Genomic DNA, 24,114 nt, shown 5'->3' with positions numbered 1-24,114 from the left:
GGAAAGACGGCGGGAAGAAGCGCGCGCTCCCGGAACGCCGGGGACGCGTTCCAAAACCAACGGCCGCGCGGGATCCGATCTAAACGCCTACTCCGCGGGCGGAGGGGGATAGCCTTTTAGCCTGTGGCAGCGTAACCCAGCACACCGAAAAGGGAATCGGACAACAGCAAGGCACCCTTGTGCAAAGGGTGACATCATGTCCACTTGGGGGGGGGGTATTGTAATGCAGGCGTGTATACCTTTCTGCTCGAGCTGGGAGGGCTGGGGCTGGCCGGCGAAGGCTCTCTTCTGGGGGGGGGGGCGCTTTGGGTGGGGGGGGGGGTATTGTAATGCAGGCGTGTATACCTTTCTGCTCGAGCTGGGAGGGCTGGGGCTTGCCGGCGAAGACTCTCTTCTGGGTCTCTCTTCCTGGGTCTCCATCACAGTGATTCTGATTGGTTGGTCTCCAGCTGGTTAAAATGCAAATGTGCTCTCCAAGTACCAGTTCTGCTTCATTGGCTCACCTAGTCTCATTCCACATTTTAAATTACACAGACTCCAGCACTTTAAAAGTTCATTTGGGACTTTTTGAAATGCTACATTTCATTATTTAGCTGCTAAGGTGAAACTGCTCCACTCCAACCCTGGTCAGCACCCGGATTGTCCTGTTCAGAGATCCGAACATCAGCAGAACATTCCAGAAATCTCCTCAGAAACTGTGACATCATATCTCTATATCACAAAAATAGTTTTCCACATATGACACTATTCTCAGTATTTAACATGCAATTTCTTTCCAAACATAGCATTGCCTTGATTTTGAAATAAGTTGTCGCTGAAAATTCATAAGTTATATAAATACATTGTCATTTATATTGAGAAATGTGTCAAAAAATGTATTGAAATATATTGAAGGACATACTAATTATAAATATTTCGTCCCAATGTGGCATATGTGGATATAAGCAAAAGAACAACACGTAAGTTCATTTTAAAAATTCCAATGTGTTAGAATGTCAGATAATAAATAGAATTGTTCAGTATATTTTTTCACTATTTTGCAAGACATTTTTATTGCACGTGGGTAGTGCTGCATTTGAGGTCCCTGCAGCAGAGCATTTTGAGAGAGCATTAATATTATACTGAATATTAAAAGTCTAATTGCTAGAAGAACAGATCGGGAATGACTGAAACCTTTCAAGCAATAGCGACAGCTTAAATTCAATATGAATTCTGTCTTACCACCTGACCTATCTAGAACTTTCAAAAAATAAAAAAATAAAAATGGAAATCAGTGTGTGTGTGTGTGGGGAGGGGGGGGGGTAGATGAATAAATAAAGCCTGAGGCAAGTTTTTGACTGATGGATTTATGGACTGTGTGTGCTCTCAGGTACGGCTTGGATTGGATCAACCACCCCCGGTCTTACCGCTGATACAAACCAGAACACAAATATGCAGATCGTAAATTGAGAGCCAACCCAGCCTAATTTTTTTTAAAACGGAGCATTGGGAGACATTTGCATGCTCGGTGGAACAGCAGGCCGTGCTGTGGGATCGTAACCTGGCACAGTACGCTAAACTACAGAGTTTGCTAATTGGATGGAGTTTAGCCAGATGCAGTCTTGATCTTTGCAAATGCCGTGTTCAGGATATTCTCGTAAACTGTGGTGGTAGATATGATCCACCCAATTAACAGAGCTTGGTGAGCAGCTACACAGTTAGCCTACATTTCCTAATATTATTGACTAAAAACAGAAAGCAAATATTGGAAAACAGTTATGCTGGTGTGCGTCCTAGGCTGGACATTATGGAAAATTCTTATGAATATCTTAAGAGTAATATCCTTGTATGTCAGAAATCATCGTACATAAACTGCACCCCCGCCAGTTGTGTCATTTTCAATGTCTACTCACACAAACAGAAAATATCAAAACTACCTTAGGAAGGGGTTGTCTGCGCTTGTAAACTAAACATAAATCTAATATTTATGTTGGACCACCTCAGAATTTAAAATGAGCACCAACTGCCATAGTAAAATTGCCTAAAAAGAAAAAAAAAGTGCTATATCTGGCATACTTTAAAGGTTAAGTTTTTGCTTTTATCCACTAGTGTTTATTGGGGTGGCCACTGAGTGACTGACTGAGTCAGCCAGTGGTTCTGTGAATGAAGAAAGAAGAGGCACCGATATGCAAACTGTTGCATCATGGGAGAAAGAAAAAAAAACCATTCATGTCAAAGCTAGAGGCCTGCAAAGGAATTCACAGCAGAGACCTTTGGACCGACGTCTCTCACCCAGAGTAAACACGGTGCTTTTGTGACAGCTTCGACAGGCTGAAGTGGCAGGAAGCCAGCTTTCTGCGTACCCAGGAGAGCCCTGCACTTTCACCTCACTGCACTACTCTACCAAATGATAGTCTTTATCCATTTGACCAGAAGTGTAGTTTCGAACGTCTGTGCCACAATTCAATGCCCAGAGCAACGTCTGCATACTTCTCAATCACGAATAAGAAGTAAAAGCAGTGAGAAGGCATCCATTTTGTTTACACCCTTGCGTAATACAACTTATTCATACGTTTGTGGAAAGTGGAAAATGCTAGGCCCATTGACACCATTTAAATAAGAATCTTCCCTGCAGGAAATTCATTAACATTATTCAGGCGCATTGAAAAATTTCCAAGTGGGTGCCCAATAAGGAAAATATATTTTTAAAAATAATAATAACATTTGAGCAGAACCTTAAAACAAACTATGATAATTCAGCTTTAAAAAGTACGGTCTGTTCAATAAAGGGAACAGTCATTGCTCAGCAGACGTTTTAAAATGGCTGCCAAGGGACACACCTTTGCGCATTTTTTTTTACAGGCTTTATGATGCACATCATTCATTAAAATCTTGATGGATTTAAGTTGTACCTAGCTACCTGAGCAGACTGAGGTGCTTTGGCTAATGGCAGACCTGCTACGCTAAGCAGGAGGAGGGCGAGGTGCTGCTTGGGATCGAGACACCTCGTGATGAAGCGGTGAAATTAAGCCAGGCGCCCGTTTTCGGTGCCCAAAGTTTTTGGTCATTTTTGAAATGGTAATATTTGAAACACGATGACCAAAGGCAGTTATTTTTATTGTAATACTGGCCCATTGTCAGGCGGGCGTTCTTGGCGAAAAAAGGCCAGCCCTATCAAGTTATACAAAAAGGTAAGACATTACTCATTCAATTGTTCTCTGCCTAAGAGGAAGATCAGGAGGTTTGTGGATTGGCGTATCATAAACAACCTCCTTCAATTAGGACACTCTTTCAGAAAAATGTACCAGACGAGGGAATAATAAAAGATAATGATACATTTTTTAAAAATAAACCCCCACATAATATGATCTTACACATCATTCATTAAAATCTTGATGGATTTAAGTTGTACCTAGCTACCTGAGCAGACTGAGGTGCTTTGGCTAATGGCAGACCTGCTACGCTAAGCAGGAGGAGGGCGAGGTGCTGCTTGGGATCGAGACACCTCGTGATGAAGCGGTGAAATTAAGCCAGGCGCCCGTTTTCGGTGCCCAAAGTTTTTGGTCATTTTTGAAATGGTAATATTTGAAACACGATGACCAAAGGCAGTTATTTTTATTGTAATACTGGCCCATTGTCAGGCGGGCGTTCTTGGCGAAAAAAGGCCAGCCCTATCAAGTTATACAAAAAGGTAAGACATTACTCATTCAATTGTTCTCTGCCTAAGAGGAAGATCAGGAGGTTTGTGGATTGGCGTATCATAAACAACCTCCTTCAATTAGGACACTCTTTCAGAAAAATGTACCAGACGAGGGAATAATAAAAGATAATGATACATTTTTTAAAAATAAACCCCCACATAATATGATCTTACTTTTTGTAAGGCAACACTAAACGCGTACGAACACTCATGTGTGAGCGCCATGAAACCAGGCTCATTAACAGGTGCTTATTAGCCAAGTAGAGCATCGCTTGCCGCGTTCAAATTCAGCAGACAGGGCAGTGGGTCTGTGTCAATTTCACAAAAACCCCAAATCCGAACTTCTGAAGTATCTTCACAAAAAAGGGCTTGAAATGATTTGTGTAACGCACTGCCCGCTAAGGGGTTCAATTTCTTTGTTTTCTTCTTTTGTTTCCACATCACTGCCGCATTATAGTACAGAAGAAACAAAAATTGTAATACGACACAACGTACAAGAGGCCTCATAAAACATTCAGGCTAAAAAGAATTGTTCTCCGGACGCTAATGCCTCATAAATGGCTATAAAGCGCTGTAAGCTATTAGACATGTATACGGCTCGAACGCAAAAACACAAATGACTTATAAATTAGTAATGAATAGCTTGCCGTCTGCCTTGCATGTTCCACTGGTTTATTAATGATTAACAAAGGCGTTGTTAATAGAAATCTTCACTTAAACCATTCCCACCGGTGTGCTAGGTGTTACAGCATTAGCATAGAAAGTCCCAAATAACTGCGCAATATTTCTTAATCAAGATGCAGTTTCCCCTCGTGCGCAATTGCAGACGAGCCCTTAATTGGACACAGATTACGTTAACCTTTAAGTGACTGTACAAAACGTCAGTATACAGCCCAATGGGGCAAAACTGAAAGGAAGAGAATACCTGAACCCAACCTCAGAAGTCCACAGCTGATATCTCAATAATGGCTTTTGTCAACCAGCATTGTGCGTCTGAATGCATTCATGCTCAAGTCTACATGGAATGCATGAATAAGTGAACCTGCTTTTATAGCCAAGTAAACAGATTCCCAAAAAAAGTTACTAGATATGAAAATAAATCCTACAATATAACAGAATTGCAACATTATAGTAAAAACAGAAGACTGTATCTTCATTTCCCCCCCCCTGCTACTCATAAGGAGGGCGTGAAGTTCTGCCAGAACTCGGTGTTCAGGGCAGTACAGCCTCACTGAGATTCAGTTTGACCTCATAATAAACTTCTGCTTCGCTCTAAATGCCAGAGGGAAGGAGAAGAAGGAAAAGAAGAACAAGAAAAAGAATAAAACCCCATCCCATATCGGGGTTGTATTTTAGCAAAAAGAGCATGCTCTTTTTTGATTTTACGAGCCGCCTCGAACTTGGGAACAATCTTCCTCGCCTGAAATGCGTAGGTACCTCGTCCAGGCGATTCTGTGGAGCCAGTAAGAGGCACGGGTGGTTATTTAATTTTTTTTTTTGCATTGAGGGAGGGGGACAGTAAAGGCAGGACTCCATCATCATTGCCATAGATCCCCCACCCCCTCACCCCCACCCCACCTTCCTGTCCGTAGTGGGAAATGACAGGGCTCAGGCCAAGGAAGAGAAGAGAGTCTCTGCTTCAGCTGGGGGGAACAGAAGTGTGTCACAAGAGTGCCAATTACCGTACTTGTGGCACCGGGACTGGGAGTCCAATTAGGTCCGGGAAAACTCCAGGTAGGTCTGAAACCATTTCCAAGATCCCCCTTAAGGTGAAGGCGAAACGGGGTGTCAATTAGGTTTAATGGCCAGGTGTCCCGCAATAATAAGGGCAATAAGAGGCCTTCCAACAGAAAGGCCATCGTGATAGTAAAATGTGTCCTCACCAGCCAGCATCTGTGCAGATTCGGATTCATAGAGCGCCCCGAGAGTCTTAAAGTAACCATATGAATTCATCACCATTGCATTAAGATAAGGAGAATATGGTTATAGCACAGAGAGGGGGAAATCTGTCCCTTGAATGAAGAAATTGCATTCTGGGAAGAATGCCATAAGAAAAGCAACGTTCGGTAAGACGGCCTACCGTTCAGCCATTTTAATAGATAGTCTGCTTCCGGCACTGTGCAGCTGTCTGTAGATAACAGGTCCAGTGTTTCAAAGTACACTAAATATTAGAGGATGTAAAAAAAAGGTTTAAAACAGAAGGACTACTGTTCAGCACTGCTTAACAGAACTCAATTACAACCGTGAGACAGATCTTGTACCACAGTAATTTCAGAGTGATCATATTTCCTTTTAAGCTCTGAATAGCTTTAGAATGAATTGTTAACAATATCACTTATGAATGTACTCCGCTTTGTTAAGAACAGAAGTGTAATTATGGCCATTTTAGTTTTATTAAGTGTCTTCCTAAAACACCACTTTGAGCTTTGCAGATAAGCCGGCAATTTGATGGGATAAATTCTCTTGCCAATGCACTGCAGGTGGGTGTCTTGACAGAAATTCATCTGCGTTCAGCATCTGTTGCCTAACAAATCATAACTCAAACGAAGAATGCAATGCAAAAGTGCCGGAAAAAAGAGAAGTATTTGGTACACATTTTTCAGGTTGTATGATCCATTCAACACCACAGGGAAGTATTACAACTAAACTCAGCCACTAAATCTGTCAGTAGGTTCTGGAAAACTATATACCAAAGAACCATTCAAAGTGTGAGCTGAATTGGTAAAAAGCATCAAAAGGAATCACAATAAGCCAAAGATTGGTCCAATAGCCTACACATTACAAAATCCATCCAAAGTTTCTGTTTAAAATGTTGTTTAAAATATAACCAGTGAGAACAGAAAGAGATAATCTGGAGTTGAATTAATGATATGATCACTGGAGTACCACATGGAACAGACAGCCTATCAAGATCTGATGAGTACAAAAGTAATGGACTGAGCTGAAGGCCCCATTCCAAGAGATCTAATTATCAACTGGGGGGTTTCACCATCAACACACCACATGGACTTTTCGTCCACATCTGCCATGCATTTTCAACAATGCAAAATGTGAAAAGATGTCAACATTCCTTCTAGGCCTCAAAGAAACAGTGTTAAGCGGGTAATGATCACTAGCCAGGTAACTTTTATAAAAAGAAGACCAGCTCTAAGAACGACGACAGCTTGAGGAGACGGATCTGCTTATTCACACATTGAACTAGCGTGACTGATCGACATCACAGAATTCGAAACGTCAGTATTGTCTTGTTCAGAAGGAGTTTTAGCATTTGTACATCTGTCGGGTAATGTAGGAAAAACTCAAAATGGCGCCACCTGCCTATAGTCTGAGCTATGAGGCACACAGCAGAATGTCTGCACGCCCGTCTCTTTGCAACTCGAAACTAAGTAATTCAAATGCTATATTAAGTTTGCCATTCCTCCGAACAAAATAACACTTTTCCTTAAAAAAAAATGAAAAAATACAAATGTGTTCTTTAAACCAACTTCATAAACTCTCTCAGCCATCTTGTTAATGAGTCACAGCTCAAAGGAGGAACATCTCCCGCCCATGCTGACCAGTTTATCTCCATCGCCTCCACGCTTCTGAGAACCTTTCCCACAAATCCCCCGGCTAAGAGGACCCTATCTTTAAAAGGACATGCAGTATCTCGACCCAGATCCCTTTCACCCGCTAGGAGCCATCTGACGCGCCGTCGCCGTAAAATGGCCGCCAGCCGCGAAAACCGCGCGAAGACAAAACCGGCAGCTTACCGCACGACAAACTTAACAAAAATGCGATCGAAATAAAACGGACGCCGTGACACCGGCGAACTTCGCGGCGCACAGCTCCCGAGGAAAGGGAGGAGAGGGGGGGGGGGAGGCTGCGGGTGAAAGCGGGACCGGCGGCTGCGACTTGCACTCTGCCTCTCTCTCTCCCGTCTCAGCTGGACTTTAATGATGCACTCAGGGTGAGGCGCGCCGTGAGGTCACCGGCGGCAGGCAAGCGAAGAGCTACATCAAAGCCTCCCGGGGAACCCGCGGGGTCCGGAGTGCCGAGTTTAAACAAGCAGGCGGGGATGCCATTATAAAGGAGAGGAAAGGGGGAAAAAAAACGAAAAGGCGCACGCAGTGAAACGAGGCCTGTGAACCTGAAAGGAAGCGCAGCGCCCACGCTGGGAGACGGAAGAGATACCGCCAGAGCGGCGAGGAATAATGGCGCATGACGGAAAGGATGAACTCCGACAGCCCGGCAACTTACAACGGCGCAAACGTACGAGGGTGAATAAGAATGGAGTCTGCGCACTCGCGTGGCGGTAAAGCCATATTCAAACGGTACAGGGATTCCAAAAATAACTGCATCATACCGGAAAAGGGAAAGTTTATCATTTATTCCAGCGGGAGGGGTTAAATTTTGTGAAAGTAAAGTTACAAATAAACACGTACGACTGGTATTCAGGATGAGTCGGGAGGACATGGAGGCTAGCAAGGAGCAATGGCTTCTCTCAGTAGGGAATATCTAAGGAATACATCACATTGCTTTCCCTGTGCTACAACCAGCAGCGTTATTATGGCCGTCTTAAGAGTGAATTACAGATCATGAATACTCAATTCAGTTTTTTAATATAAATTATCAAAATAAATAAAAACCTAAGCAGGAATTTAATGAAGAGAAAAGCAGCAATGTTTTTAAATGGTTGTCGCTATAGAAAAAAAAAAAAAAAAACTTAATTACAATGTCATAAAAGTTCAAATGTCCAGTAATTCCATTTGCAAAAATAAAGTGTTCGCTTTTGATGTTGACTACTACAATACATTACTTAGGGTTAAACAAACAATTTAATGCTTTAAAAAAAAAAATGGATAAAAACATTTTTCTGATAAAATTGGCTCAAAAAGCATCCTAGGATTCTGCGATTTCTATAACAATATAATGTGTTCTAGGGTGTCTTGTGCTTTGGCCTTGAAAATGTATTTAATGCAGTTTCGTTCCTGTTGATTTTACTTCTTTATTGACAGCATGAACAATTTCAACTTCCTCGACCATCAGAAAGAACAATTTGAATTTATATATCCTTCTTAAGGAAATCCTGTTATTCAACAGTCATTCCACACTTTATTATTCAAAAAAAGGATTTCAACAGATGCATGTTAATATTTTCCCACTCGGGGGGGGGGAAAAAAAAAACAAAACAAAAAAAAATGGTCCTCCTTTTTTTTCTCGAGTCCATTCTCCACATCCACGATAAATGAGACAGACCGATGGCAGAGTCTTTACCAAAGTTACCGGCTGATAAAAAAAAAAAAAAAAAGGATTTGTGTAATGTCTTTTCTTCCAAAACCAATCCGTTGGAAACGCTTGTGTGAATGCGTACCGAGCTGCGATGCTCGCGAGCGAGCCGGCTGTCCCACGAAGACAAGATGGCTTCTCCGGGGGGCGCGAAGCTGGCCTGTCGAGTTCCCGCGGTTCCTCCGACTCATACGAGCTCCAGTACCTGCAGAGGGGACACAGATGAGATCTCCGCCGTGCTCTCGCGAATGTCTCTGAAGAGAACTTAAAAATAAAAACAAAAAGTAAATAAAAAATCTAAAAAGATGAAAAGGACGATCTGATGCTCATATGTTTTTCGAGTCCTACCCTGAGCAACATAAGTGGGAGCAATAAGGGAAAGACGCAGCTGTGACCTATAGGAAGGACATTTTAGGGGGGAACGCGTCTGAGCCCTCAGAGCCCGCGGGGTCGGGCAGAAGCGCGCGGTGAGAGAAGCGGCCCGAGCTTCGAGGGGGAAACGCGCGGACGAGAGAGTCGTTAAACGCCATCGTGGCGGCTCGTGCTAATCGGCGGCGGCGCGTCGTTTCGCCGCAGGATGACTTCCTGGGCCGGGCCCGAGACCAGGGCGACTAATTTGGGCGGCGCTGGCTGGGAGCTGCAACGCCGTCTCCTCCTAATTGACTGGAGCGGCGGGCTCAAGGAGCGAGACGCATCTGTCACCGCGACGACTCAATCCCCGACCAGTCACGTCTCTTTCAGCCAGCGCATTAGCGCTCCACAAGCGCGCACGCACACACACTGACACTCACTGACACACACACACACACACACACACACACACACACACACACACACACACACAGACACTCAGATGCACACACAGACACACGCACACGCACGTGCACACGCACACACACTGACACTCACAGACGCACACACATACACACACACACTGACACTCACACACACACACACTCACTCACACACACTGACACTCACAGGCGTACACACAGACACACACACTCACACACACGCACGCACGCACATGCACACACAGACACACACACACACACACACGCACACAGGCACACACACACACAGACACTCACAGACACACACACATAGACACAGATACACACACACACACACGCACGCGCACACACACTGACACTCACAGACACGCACACAGACAGACACAGACACACACACACACGCACAGACACACACACACACGCGCGCGCACGTACGCACTTCAAACAGCCTCCAATCTGCAGGTGTGACCAAAGATATGGATGTTTTTGAAGAGCGTGCCAATCAGAGCGGACTTATTTTTGTCTTATTCCTGAAGGCATCTCAGCCAGCTCCAAAGAAAATGAACGCCTGCACTCTCTCAAGCACTGAGCAGAAGATAAAACAGGGTCATTTTATAGAGTTATTTTATTTCTGAAAATGAAAAAATAAACCACCTGCATTAAAAAGTGCTTTCTTAACAGGAAAACCTTCATATAGCTGAGCCTGATGAACACTTCTGCGGTGAAAATATAAGACAGTATCCTGAAAGGAACACTGAAAGTCCGTATCAAATAAATCTGACGTTAATTTCATGTATGCTGGCAAGGCATAGCAGATTAGGGAAACTCATCTGAGGATAGGTCTTTTTTGTGCTTTCTGGAATGCCTGACGGTGGCTTTAGGCCCATTTTCCCGATACAAGATTGCTCTCCAATTAAAGGAAATAGTTCAACCCTAAAAACAACAGCTTGTTAATCGTTGTGGTTATAGTCATAACCGCCCACAGAGTCTCTGAATGGCTCATTTTCCCAAACAAGTATTTTCTGATGCAGATTTACAAGCAGTAGCCTAGCTTGGCCTTCCTCGTCTATACAATTCAGTTCACTCTCATATGAGACCTTGTGGAGCCTTTCCGGGTGAACTAATCAAATCTTCAAAAGAAGATGTTGTCGAGCGCTGCCATTGCTGGGTCACAATGCACTTCAATGCAGGTGAAAAAACTGAAGAAATAACATTATTCATTTTTAAGGTGAACCACCACCTCCAAGTCAGAATGAAGTTACTTCAGGGGTCCAATCAAAGGCAAACACTATTTGTTTTTTTTTTTTTTTTTTTAATAAATAACTACCTTGCAACAAACTACACGTACTCACAAGCACCAATTAGGCTTCCAGAAAGGTGACTGCATGATGTGTTTTAGTGTGCGTGCAGGAAGGAATTAACCCCGTGAAGAGCAGGTTTTTTTGGAATGTTTTTCAAAAGTCAGCGTTCTAGAACACCGTTTGCTTTCAGTTACCTGCACCGATTGCGACGTCAGCATTAGAACGTTCAGTTAAGAACATTCTAATCGCACGTTTGCGATCGTACACCTTAACAAGGTTCAGACAACACGACACAAATGATGATCAGCTTCCTGGATAACCGGGGGAATTAATAAAAGAGCACAAAAACATAAGACAAGAAGCGGCATGACAAAAATGTCATTAAAAACTTCCCCGCGCGTTTCCTGGTAGCAGATACAGCGTTTATTAGCAGGCAGCGGCATTATGAAGCAGAGCATTTTTCATTACTTCCCATTAGCTAAATTGCTGGTATATATCAGGTTTTCGCTGGAGAAAATTTCCACTGCGCACAGACGAACAGACACAGACGGGGACGTGACGAACAGACGCAGGCGGTGCTTTTGTACAAAGCTGACAAGCGGAGCGAATGTAATTGCGCTGCGCGGCTGCATTGTTGTGAAGACCATTACAAGCCACCTCCATTTATAAGGCAGAGAGGGACAGATGTTTTGACACTTCAGTATTAATTTCAGAATTTTTAAAAAAGCAGATGAAATCGGGAACACACACAAAAAAAAAAACCTGTTAATAACTTCTGGATATCCATTAGAGGCTTATTTTTCCTGTTAATAATATGCATTACTCATATTATATTATGAGTAATATATTACCAAGAAGAGGTTGAGATTTAAATAACCCATATGTATCCACGGCTAAACCAAGCCAACAGATCAGATATTCAAAAATATACATTTATGACTCAAGCAATCATATCATCGTAATTTCTTTCTCCATTAATTTTGTTCACATATTCACTGCCACGGAAAACCCGCACACGCTTTGGTTTACATCTTATGTTTTTTAATGAAAATGCGCCGGGTAATTAAAAATCAGGACTCTTCAAAACGGCTTCATTAATATAAGGAAATTAAAACAGACAACAAATTAAGAGGGATCAGCGGCTTCCCGACGCCTCGGGCTAATCTGCGGGCCGGTTTTTTTTAAAACGCTAACCCCGCGGAGCTGCAGTTAGCGCAGTGTACATTTCTCCAGGATATTATGAACTCCCCGCAGCGTACAATAGATAATTAAAACACCCGCTTGGCTCGTGAGCAAAAAAAAAACATGCAGGGATGATGCGTAAGACCGAACCCCTAATAAAACCGACTCTTTATTACTGCGGTCTATCACAGAGTTCACTTCTCCCGTGAATCACCCTTTCCTGCAGCTGCCTCCAGCGCTGGGCATTACACGCTATGTAAAAAGGTGACTGTGGTGTAAAGCTCGCGCTACAGGATACCATACCGACCGTGACTCAGGGGGTCAGCAGATGATGTCATTTGGTCAAGTGCCACTGCCGAACGAGCCGCCTGAAATTTGGTGCTATTAAATTCCTGTTTTGGCGGTAGGTTTTGCTTTCTCGTGTGTGCGTGTGTTTGTGTGTGTGTCTCTGTGTGCGTGTCTGTGTCTGTCCTGTGTTTGCATGTGTGTGTGTGTGTCTATGTGTGCCTGTCTGTCTGTCCATCTGTGTGTCTGTCTGTCTGTGCGCTTGTGTGTATGTGCCTGTCTGCCTGTCCGTCTGTGTGTGTGTGTGTGTGTGTCTGTGTGTGTGTGTGTATTAACACACACATTCCTGACGCTGTACGGCAAAGCCAGTGCCGTCACAGCAGCCTCGTTCGGTGGACACGGCGTTTAAAAATGGCCACGCAGTCGCGGGCGGAGCGAGCGGGACGATTAACTCTCGCCGCTCACTCGCCGCGGCTCCTCACCCGCCATTTCAGTCTCCGCGCGTCCCGTTTCAAACCCCGAGCTCTGAACTGCGCCCCTGTACAAATCCGCACAGCGTTTCACTGGGAGGCCCAGGGGACGCAGAAACCTTGAAAGCACCCCATTCAGAAGGCGTAAAACTTCATGCTGTGGGAAGTGCTCGCGCTCGCAGGCGTTTCGGGGTTCTCTTGGTTTACCTACCGTCATGTGGATCCCCTTTTTTTGATATATGTATCCCAAGCAACGGAACACAGGGCCGGGGTAAGGAGCACACATTTTTTAAGGAGACGTGCTCATCTACACTCTCTGAATGGCAGGGACACAAAGGAACTGTACTACTAATACAATCGGGCATTCCAAATTTGGAGAGGTTTAAAAATAACAATACTAATAATAACAAATAAAAAAACATGGAGAAAATAGATATGAAATAAAGCTGCATCTAAACCAGCTAATATACTGCAGATTGCACCCGGAGATACATACCTTTATCGTGCCTTGGCTGTTGGCTGCAATCAGCACATTGGACTCCTGTGAAAACAAACAGCAAGACATTTTATAGCCAAACACAATCAAATCTCATTACGCAACACATCCTCTGGGTCCATCTCCTTGTCGACAAGTTATTGCAAGCTCTTTTGTAGGATGAAAACGAACACAAAGAGGAGGTTCCTCTCTTGCCCTGAGAGCTCAAAGATTCCATCGAAAAAGCCAGCTCTGAAGTTGATTAAGAGGTCTGTGACTACGGGTGGGCAGATATGACAGATTTATGGCCTCGCTGATACAACTTCAGCCAAGATAAGTCTTTTCACACAAATCACGCACATCGTCCATCAGGCTTTCCTGAAAATCTACTCCGGGTACGATTTCCAACCAGATAACACGCCAACCTGCGCTGTTCGCTTTGAGAAGCAACCGACGGTGAGGGATTGTGTCAAAATATTGACGCGTAACTGCAGAGAAACCGCCAGTCATTTCCTCCTCGGGGTGGTTTCTGTTGCCACCGATAACTGGCGGATTGTCAGTCACAGCAGGGATTTGTGACGCCATGACAACTGCCCCGAAAACATCCCACAGCAAACAGCTTCATGGCACCAACAAGCAAAATAAATGCATTGCTACGAATGAACAGAATGTATCGCTGTTGTGTGTATGTGTATATACCTTCTCCTTTGAATTCAGGAAACCCGCCGTTTCCTATTTATGAAGAAATATTTTAAAGTTAGTCAAGCTACAGATTTACCAATATATATAGAGAAACTGAAAAATGTGTTTTAAAAAAAAAACTTGCAAAAAACCTTTGTTTCTCGATCACGTTAGCGTGATCACTTTGTTTAGAGACCGTATTTAAACGCGGCGTGTCACGTACAACCCCAAACATCTGCGAGAATCCCGACGTGAATTTCCCGGCCATATGGCTCTCGCCCCTAACAGACGCACGCGCACAAAGCAATCGCAGAGCACGGCGTACAGCGAGCGGCGCTTTCAGGCGTAGAACCCGCACGTGCAGAAAACAGGGAGCTCAGGGGACCCTTCCTCATCCGCACAGACCGATTGGATCAAAGACACCGGAGCGCGGCGGAGGACTTCAGACGAACGAAGCAGCCCCCCCCCCCCCCCGATTCATTTGTGTACGCTAATTGCACAGGACTGACGCGCGAGCGTTCCATCGTACGGAGGATACGCCGTCATCCCCATCGCGCCGGCCTGGCGTCCTGGCAGGTTCTCAGAGTTACTTTTCAATTAAGGACTGATTTAGAGAGGGAACGCCGGGAGAGACGACGATTTCGTCCGAAAGTAACGACTGCGATTGGGCGATTAAGACGCTCGCCCGCGTCGCCACGGCGGCGACGTTTCCGACGGAGGATCGGGACGGGGGGGGGGGGCGCCGCGGAGCGGCTCGGGCCAGCGCCTGGGTCGGTGATTCGCTCAAAGTTCAAACCGACGTTTGAACGACATTGTTCTTAAACCGAAAAAAAAACTGCCCTTCGCCTCCGCAGACGCTGGCGTGCCCTTTCGTCCGAGCGTCTGGGAACCTGATTAAACCTGCCACATTTAGACATTCAGGACAAGTGTAGCGATGATTCATTTCACTTTAATAACATGTCTTCTCCAATCCACCGTTTAGACACATCTCATTTGTGCAATCTCGCCACTGGAATTGAAAACCTTGCTTGAATAAATAAGGATAATTATAATTCCCCCACATATACTCGTGTGTCAGAAAGCTACAGTATGTTTAAGCATTCAAGGCTTATGTTGTTGTTTTTCCCCCCAAAACAAAGCATACATATATTTCCCGTTGGAAAAACAACATCAATCGCTCTTACCTCCTGAGCTATGTCGCCCCTACCCACATAGGTCTGAACAAATGCGCAGGTTATGAGGCAGGTCGACTGCTTCCCCTTCAAAAACGCTGGCTGAAATGGTCGTATCGATTAGCCGATAAACGAGTAACTGGCAAACGGGGTGAGGGCTAGCTAATTTACCACAAGGACCAGGCATGCCTAAATCGAGATGATGCATTTGAGTTGTACGGCAATGGAAATATGTGAGTCTTTGCAGCCAGATTCTATAGGCTGCATTCAATATGGCACACGGGCCAACTCCATCTATACAGCAAACACTGTCCCCTTTCAACCTCAGCAGTTGTGCCTCTTGAATTTTTTTTTTTTTTATTATTCTTTATTCTCACCTCGACCAAAACACAATGCTTCATTTCGGCGAAATATCCAACGGCGCTATAGCACATCGCATAGCCGCGGCCAAGAAAACAGATAAATAATCTCCGTTCTTCGGATACATTTTTTTCTAGACTAGAGCAAATGGGTAGAAACGCCGCGCGCAAACATGGGGAATAACTGCCGTGCCCATGGGATATAACGAGTGTGAAGCACGACGGGCTATACATCAACGTGTGCTACGAACGCCATCGTGGGGCTAGGAAACTTTTTTATTTTATTTTTCTGTTTCTCAGTCCTGCTGTACTCAGAGGGAGAGAAGTACTCACAGTGACAACACATCTCTGCCTCAGCCTCTGAACACACAGAAGGTAAAAACTGCTCTCCCCCAAGTCAAATGCAAAGGTAATGGACTGGCTCTCGGTAATGTAGAGTAATCTGTATTATTTTGAGATGGGCGTCTCTTATCTGCAATTTTTCCATCTATGTTGGCGATTCAAATGAACGATTTAATCGGGCGAAAAAAAAAATGTTTCAAGCCGTACTGGAATTCACCGAAACGCAAAATAATCACTGCCTGCAGATCTACTGCCCTATCTGCGTATGAAAACCGTTATCTTCCACCACATCGCGATGGAGCCTTCAAGTTTTATTTATAATCTGAATACAAGTTTTATGATATTTTATCATCTACTGCATGTGCCAGTTAATTTAGAATCTCAGGCAAATCAGCTGGAAAATGTGATTAAACCGCCTAATTAAGCAAACTGAATTGTATATGAACGAATGAAATGGTAAGCAACAGCACCTCTTCAAATTTGTGCACTTCTTTCAGGGTTAAAGAAAAATTAAGTTTTGTTTCAACTATCCTTTGTTTGCACAGGTGCTGTTCTGCTTAACAGATAAGAAATATAATATTGGGAATTATTAGTGGTGGGGGGGGGGGAGAGAGAACTGTTGTTTTTAGACATTTTATGGGCAGTCACAGATTAAAATAAATAAGTAAAACTTCTGCCTTTCAGCAGCTAAAGTAAAATTCTGAATAAATTCCTCTGAACAGCTATGTTTACGGCAAGGATCACTCCACCACAGAAAGAAGCAGAAACAAATATGTAGAAAATGAACATAATCATATCTAAGCCTGATCTGAATTAGCCCTGCCTAAACATTCGGAAAGGTTAGCTACAGACAGAATAATCAAAATGACTGAATTCACAGGCTGTTGCAGACCTGTGCTTAAACATCTTCAAACGTCAGATAAAAACACTGATAATGCTCAAATGCTGAGCAGGGAAATCATTGTTTTTTTTTGGTTTTTTTTTTTTTTTTAAAGATGTGCATAATCACAGATCAATTCATGAAAGATTTGCAAACTTGTTTTTTAATAACGCTACATAATTAGTTTCTTCGGCTCCCTCAGCTTGTTATGAACGCGAGATACCATAGACGTTTCCCAAAACAATGGAGCGTGTGGCATCCCTCGTTACGATAATTTATGAATGGCGCATCGAGAAAAAAACTAATCTAAATCGCTCGGCGAAGAGCGAGAAATTGCGGCGAAATGCACGACCGTGTTTCCACGGCCATATTTAGACAGATGTGCTGTTTTCCTCCGCGTTGAACAAGGCTAGGCCGCTTCTAGACCGTAGCCATTAGGACCGGCGCCAAAAAAGGGCTCGGACCAGACTCGCCCGGCCAATCCGAGAGCAGCCCTGCCACGGTGCGGTATCCCAGCATGCACTGCACCAGACATGGGTGATGGGACGATTATGCTGTATGCAAATGACCTGCCGGTGGGGGGTACATGCGCCAGCCTACCATGGGATCTAATATTTATGCACGGTCTTGACCCGATTCAAGCGCTGCTCTGCCAGTGTTTATCATCAGCTGTTCACTGGCCCCCTCTACCGTTTACTGACTTCACTGAACACCGGGTCACCCTGAACGAGGGAATCGGCTAAATGACAATAGCAGCGCTAACCGTACACAATACCAAACCAAGACAAAGGAAGGGTACCTACATTCCCCGAGTCCACACAGGCAGCATCTGGTAAGTGCATGCTATGAATAGCATGCACAAGCTATGAATATTGTATCGTCTATGTAAAACGGAACTTTCAATCTTTGCTGGTAAATGGTAAATGGACTGCATTTATATAGCGCTTTTATCCAAAGCGCTTTACAATTGATGCCTCTCATTCGCCAGAGCAGTTAGGGGTTAGGGGTTAGGTGTCTTGCTCAAGGACACTTCGACATGCCCAGGGCGGGGTTTGAACCAGCAACCCTCCGACTGCAAGACAATCGGTCTTACCTCCTGAGCTATGTCGCCCCTTGTAAGCTATGTTTGCTGTCTGTCAAAGAAGAGTAAACAGAGTAAGCAGTGCCTCATTGGCCTGAATGGGCCAACACATAGTTCGGCGAGACTTTTAGGCCAAATTTGGAACTCAACTCTAAGGTTGCATTTTGTGTCCTCGTGCAAAAGTTGCTGACACAACGAAAAGTTTCCGGCGCATCATAAAACTGAGTGATTTTACGCCCGGTGCAGCGCTGCAACTCCTGCCGCCGCCACCGGGAAGCCGTTTTGCCCGCCCCCGTTTCGCGACGAATGACAAACGGCCGCGCTCCCGCGCGAGCGGGACTGTGATTACTCTCCCGTCCTCAAAAACGCCGCGCCGTTTCGCAGGCAAGAAATCAAACGCTTCGGCGGCGAAACGACTTCGCCGGGCGCTCGGCAGTCCGGTCAGGAGGAGCGGGGAACGGTCCGAGATAGCGGGGCAGACCCGAGTCGAGCTCGATGCGCACGGAGAAGTCGAGAAATCCTTCATTCCAACCTGGGTCGGTTTTCTTTTATGACTTTAGTAAGAAATCCCAGGCCCCTTAAGCGTAGCCCCAGATGTAACAGACTCTTCCAAAAAGCATACGGGGGTGCAGCAATGCCCGACCCATCCACGTCTGTTATCAGAATACAAATGAGCACGGGATTAGAATTTTGTACTCCTGAGCAGTACGAGGGTGAAAATTCATACACCGTAGACAGCCAGTTTCAAAGACAACTGCATATATTAATATCTGATCAGGGCACTGGGAAGAAAAAAAAAAAGATCCACGCTACAGCAAACGAGTGATGATTTACTGCATAATTCATAATGGGCCCCAAATAATGAGATCCCGGATTGCCACCCGGCGAAGGGCGAAAGTCAGAGAAACTACTGCGTCTGTGAGGACACTTGAGTACGCCAAAATGTCTGCCCTCCCTTCGCTCCCCGCAGACCCAGGCCGGGCCGCGGCTTACGGCTTTCCGGCGCGTGTGAAGATGTAATTATCCGAAAGGCCGCGTGCGAGCGGTTAATCCTTCCCCCTGCAGCGAGCCGAACCGCAAGCTCTCGAGCAGAAGCCGGTTTTGCGCGATTTTTCGAAAGCGACGTTTATCCGACGCTGTCCGACGCGGCTTCAGCTGAGCGGCACGCGCAGTCCAAAGGGCGCGGAACAAAAAAAAAGTCATTAAATGATTAAAAGAGCAACACACCTGAAGCTAATTGACAAAACCGACACATTGCAGCACTTTGAAGACATTGAACGTTTTTGACGAGAACGTCAACTGGAAGTGTCGGTTACCCCAGAAACAGCACAGGTAGCGTTCACACAAAAGCCTAAAACTCCTATTCTGAAAGGCCCTGGGTGAGGTAGCCGCGGGCGGGTGAGGTAAGTTCGGGCGGGCGGGCGCTCTTACCCCGTCCGGCAGCGCCCTCCAGCACACGGCGCTGACGAACTCGTTGGTGTCGTCCTCCTTCTTGTCCTTGTCCAGCACGCTTTTCACAGTGTCGAACTTGAAGGTCAGCAGCGTCTTGGACAGGCCCTTGTAGTACAGGTACAGGGAGTTGTTTTCGCTTCCTGGGGACGACAGGAAGGGAGGAGGTTAGCGACGGCGAGCGCGAAGCCACTCAGCGTGCTTAGCGACAGCAAATAACATTTCAGACGCAAGTCTGCTGACGCAATGACAAGTCGTTGAGCTCCAAATCAAAGTAATTTGCACTCTTTCAAATGCTCTACCTCTCATACAGACGTGTGCTTGTGATTATGACAAAACTAAACATCTCAGGGTATGAAAACATTCATGCCTGGTTTTGTGTTACGCTTGTGCTAAAATGCGAGTAATTGGATAAATATAAATGTGCAAGTGGGTGTTCATAACGTATGAATATCAGATCAGAACTATGCACAATGTTGTTTGTCATGTTTTGTGCACTTCTTTCTGTTTGTGCGTCTCTGTTTACGTGTCAATTTTGCCCGCTGTTCAGCTGGAGGACCCGAATGCTCCCTCCCAACGGAGGTTTTCAAAAAGTAAGTGTTTAAATACAGGACGGAGGAAAGGCTCGATAGATAACTGCCGTACGTCAGGGCACGCGGTCTGAATATGACAGTTCGGATGTGAAACAGGACAGGCCGTATTGTAAACAACGGCCAGCCGCCCAAAACGCACCTAACTGATGGCGGCGCCGCGTTTCCCTCAGCCCATTCGTTTCAATCCCCCCACCCCCCCCCCCCCACCCCGTCCCAGGGTCGCTCGCGAGATGGATGCCCCCCCCCACCCCCGAACGCCTCAGAGCCTGTCGCCGTGAGGCCTCGCGCCCCAGACGCCATAAATCTCCCCCCCCCCCTCGTAATCTCCGCCATTTTTCTCCCCGCCGAGGAGCTCTTGTTCTCCACCGGGCCGTCGGCGAACGGAGCCGGCGCCGGCTCTTCCGCTTAACGGCCACGCGCGCTCGTTCGTCCCGCTTCATCATTTATTTATTCGTTTACTTATCTTCGTTTGTTTATTTATTTACTTCGACCTAGACGCTTTCTTTGGGGCGGGATTCCACACAAGCGTTCCCTTGGAGGGGGGGGGGAGGGGGGGACCGCACCGACTGGCTGGGAACGGCTACTTCATGGCACCTCAACGCTGTGGCTCCTAAAAAAGGACCCTGCTTTCTGTAGAGGCGAGATACGGTGCCTCCGTCCGCCACTGGACAGAGCTATAAATGAAACAGCAGGTGCTAAAAAAATAATAGGAAATAAACTACTGCATTCAATTCAAAAGTTGACCTTGACCCTGTGGGAGTGGGGAGGATTCGTAATAATTCCAGCTAGTCCCGGCTATAAGAACAATGGACGTATCGTTAATGTAAGATTCAAGGACACGTTTCGAAGGACATCGTTTTTAAATGGATGACCTTTGGACTTCAGCAGTAAGGCAAAATGTCACTCGATTCATAACCCATCAAATCTCAGGTGAAAAGGACACTGTTCCAATATGGAAGAGAAGGGGATTCACAGACTATAAAAAGTCACAGAAATTTCCAGAAACCCAAGCACTGTCAAATCCTCTGTGCACAACCGTGGCAGGATTTGTGCTCAATAACAAAGACAGTGGATTGCTGCACTTCCAAGTACTTAGCACATACACAGTAGGGGCGTGCAGAGACGTCATTATCTGTATCTGTATCTGTTCAAGCAAAAAAATTATCTGTCTGTGTATCTGTATTCGGAATAGAAAACCGGAAGTGGGTGTGGTTTATACCGGAAGTAACGTTAAATCGGGCAAATGTTGTATTTTCTAACCTAATATTCATTGGCAATGTAATTGTTGTGCCTTCAAAGCATCAAATTGATTTTATTTACAGATAAAATGCCACATAAAATGAAAATGACAAAACATATCAAAAAAGCCTCTGACACTAGCTATGACATTTAAGAAGCAGTATGTAAAATTATGTAGCTGTATCTATTGTTAAAGTTGAGATAAATTGAATACCCTATGGGCCCTATATACAGTTTTGAGAAAATGGCTGTTAAAGGGACCTTAGTAGCCAATGAATTGGAAGAGTTCTGCTTGTCTTTCGTCCATCCTCACAGTGACAGCAAAGGAAATAGCCACATATGGTCATTCTAGCAGTACGCTCCAGGAAACAAGCTTTTAAACGATATATGATTCAACCAGGTTACTTTTAAAACCGCAGAGGCATTTAATCATAAAAGATGCTATCATAAGCTCATTTTATGCTTTGTGTACTTGACGATGGTGTTACATTATCCGTACCAATGTGCAGCCTCCACCTGAGTGACATGCAGCTGCCATACGCATCCAAAGTCGAGAGGGAGAGACTCTGGATGCATCCAGACTGTGAAAGCCAGGTCGGGAATTAGCCCAGGGTACAGGACCCGCCCCCCCCCTTATTCTTTTTGATAAGTGCCACGGGACCTTTAATGATCTCACACAGTCAGGACCCTCAGCTCGACGACTTATCGAGAAAGCCTCCTACGGCACAGTGTCCCACTTGAGCAGCCAGATTGCGGGTATCAGTCGCACCGCCTCGCTTCGCTGGAGTTTTAACGACGAGGACAAATATTTGATTACAGGATTAGTCGACCGCGACGGCTGAATATTCAACCAGGCAAAATTTTCGACGCAATTTCCAACGCGGTTCCATTACCTGGATCGGCATTCGGATGGCTCGTAATGAACGTGAAATAAAGCGGGGGAGAAGCTCTCGTGGCTTCCCTCATTAATATTCACAAAGGGGAGCGTAATTAGCCAGCGCAAAACAACAGAATACATCGGTACCGGCTCGCACCTCTGCCTGGAAAGGTGGGAGTGAATACAGATCTTTTATCAGAGAGTCATTATTTATAGAAAGAAATGTGGTTTTATACAGGGCTTGGATGGGGGTGGGGAGGGGGGGGGGGGGGGAATGAGAGTTGATTATTCATGTATTCACCTTGGGGAGCGTAGAAGAGCGCTGATATATGAGCGTATGCAGATGCGCGGCCCTGGAGAGACTCCGACAGAGCCGGGTCCTACAGGGGAACAGGTAAGCGTCGGGAGGTTTCTGATTGGACGGAGGCACCGCTGAGGTCAGGGAGCTAGCGCTGCCCTCCGCTGGAGCCAAAAGCCGAATTCCCACCCCCCCGAACGCCCACGGCTCCCCGCGGCCGACCGTCAACAACGCCCCCGTGACAGAGGGTCCCGAGTCTCTGTTGCGAGACTAGACCCTGGCGGTAAGAGAACCGGCCCGAAAATCTGGCCTTTTAAACACGAACGCGCCACAAATTATTTATCCCCGAGATTCATTTCTTCCCGTCAACGGCGACATTTCATGCAAATTGTGAGGCCTTGTTAGAGCGCCGTTAATGTTGCTTAAAAATGCACGGCCCACCGGGGAAATTAAGGCATCGCTTTTCATCTCCGTGCACTTTTAGAATTGCGCTATTAATTTCACTGTCATTTCAATACTTTTACGGAAAACCTTCGGCGCCCTTGCAGTGTGTGTGTGCGTGTGTGTCCGTCTGTGTGTGTGTGTGTGTGCGCTTGTGTGTGTGCACGTGCGCATACACAGCGCAGTCCATAAGTATTTGGACAGTGACAATTTTCTCTTGTTTTGCCTCTGTACTCCTGCATACTGGATTAGAAACGAAACGATGGAATTAAAGTGCTGACTTGGCTTTAATCTAAGGCTATTTGTACATCCACATCCAGAGATCCATGTAGGAATTGCAGTCCTTTTTATATTTTAGGGGACCAAAAGTAATTGGACAAATGAACATTATCTTAAATATTTAGTACTTGGTTGCAAAATCCTTCGCATTTGATGATTGTCTGAAGTCACAGGGAGCACCAGACGCTGGGCATCTTCCCTGATGACGCCCAGCCCTGCCAGACGGGCACAGCAGCCAACTTTTGTTAGCTTTCTTGCGCATGAACTAATGATGCAAAGACACATAGCTGGCCAAGAAACGACAGTCCAATTACTTTTGCCCCTCTAAAATGGGGGGGGGGGGGAGGCTTGTATAAAAAGGCTTTTATGGTTCTGCAAGGAAGCTGCATCCCTTGTTTACATGACAGCTTTTAATATCCTTGTCAGAAGTGAATGTAATAATTTAGCTCATAGTTCAGAACATGGTTGAGTTTTTTTTTTTTTTTTTTTTTTTTTAAACAATCATTTTTAAGTGCAGAGTAATTTAAGAGGTCGGGTGGGTAATTAAATCAAACTTGCACATACTGCAGTGTACTCCGTGTGGGTGATGACAATTAAGACTGCAGATTTGTGATGTAAAATATAACGTAGATTCACCACCCCACCTGCAACAGCCACCCACACACACAAACACACACACACTCTAACCCCTCCTGCACGTGTACACACACTAACACACACATACACCCAAACCCCTCCTGCCCCCCTCCACCCCCAACAGCCACCCACACACATACACCCTGACCCCTCCCGCACACATACACACACATACACCCAAACCCCTCCTGCACACATACAAACACATACACACTAACACACACATACACCCTAAATCCTCCTGCACACATACACATGCATACACACACTAACACACACATACATATACACCGAAACCCCTCCTGGACCACCCCACCTCTAACAGCCGCCCAC

General features: G+C 45.5%; 1 protein-coding gene across 1 annotated transcript in view; it reads right to left on the bottom strand.

The window, feature by feature from the left end:
* Nucleotides 1-8,028: 8,028 nt before the first annotated feature.
* The window catches only part of cop1 (COP1 E3 ubiquitin ligase), a 43,491-nt gene continuing 27,405 nt past the window's right edge, over nt 8,029-24,114 (bottom strand). Inside the window, exons 18-20 of the mRNA XM_035423677.1 lie at nt 19,401-19,561; nt 13,476-13,520; nt 8,029-9,152 (exon numbers count right to left, since the gene is read on the bottom strand). Coding sequence (XP_035279568.1) covers nt 9,135-9,152; nt 13,476-13,520; nt 19,401-19,561 — 224 coding nt within the window. The 3' untranslated portion in view covers nt 8,029-9,134. The remainder of the gene's footprint in view (nt 9,153-13,475; nt 13,521-19,400; nt 19,562-24,114) is intronic.

This window comes from Anguilla anguilla, chromosome 6 (genome assembly GCF_013347855.1).
Source record: "Anguilla anguilla isolate fAngAng1 chromosome 6, fAngAng1.pri, whole genome shotgun sequence".
NCBI classification, from domain to species: Eukaryota; Metazoa; Chordata; class Actinopteri; order Anguilliformes; family Anguillidae; genus Anguilla; species Anguilla anguilla.
The sequence above is the reverse complement of the archived record's forward strand: the minus strand, read 5'-3'. Positions and strand labels throughout refer to the sequence as shown.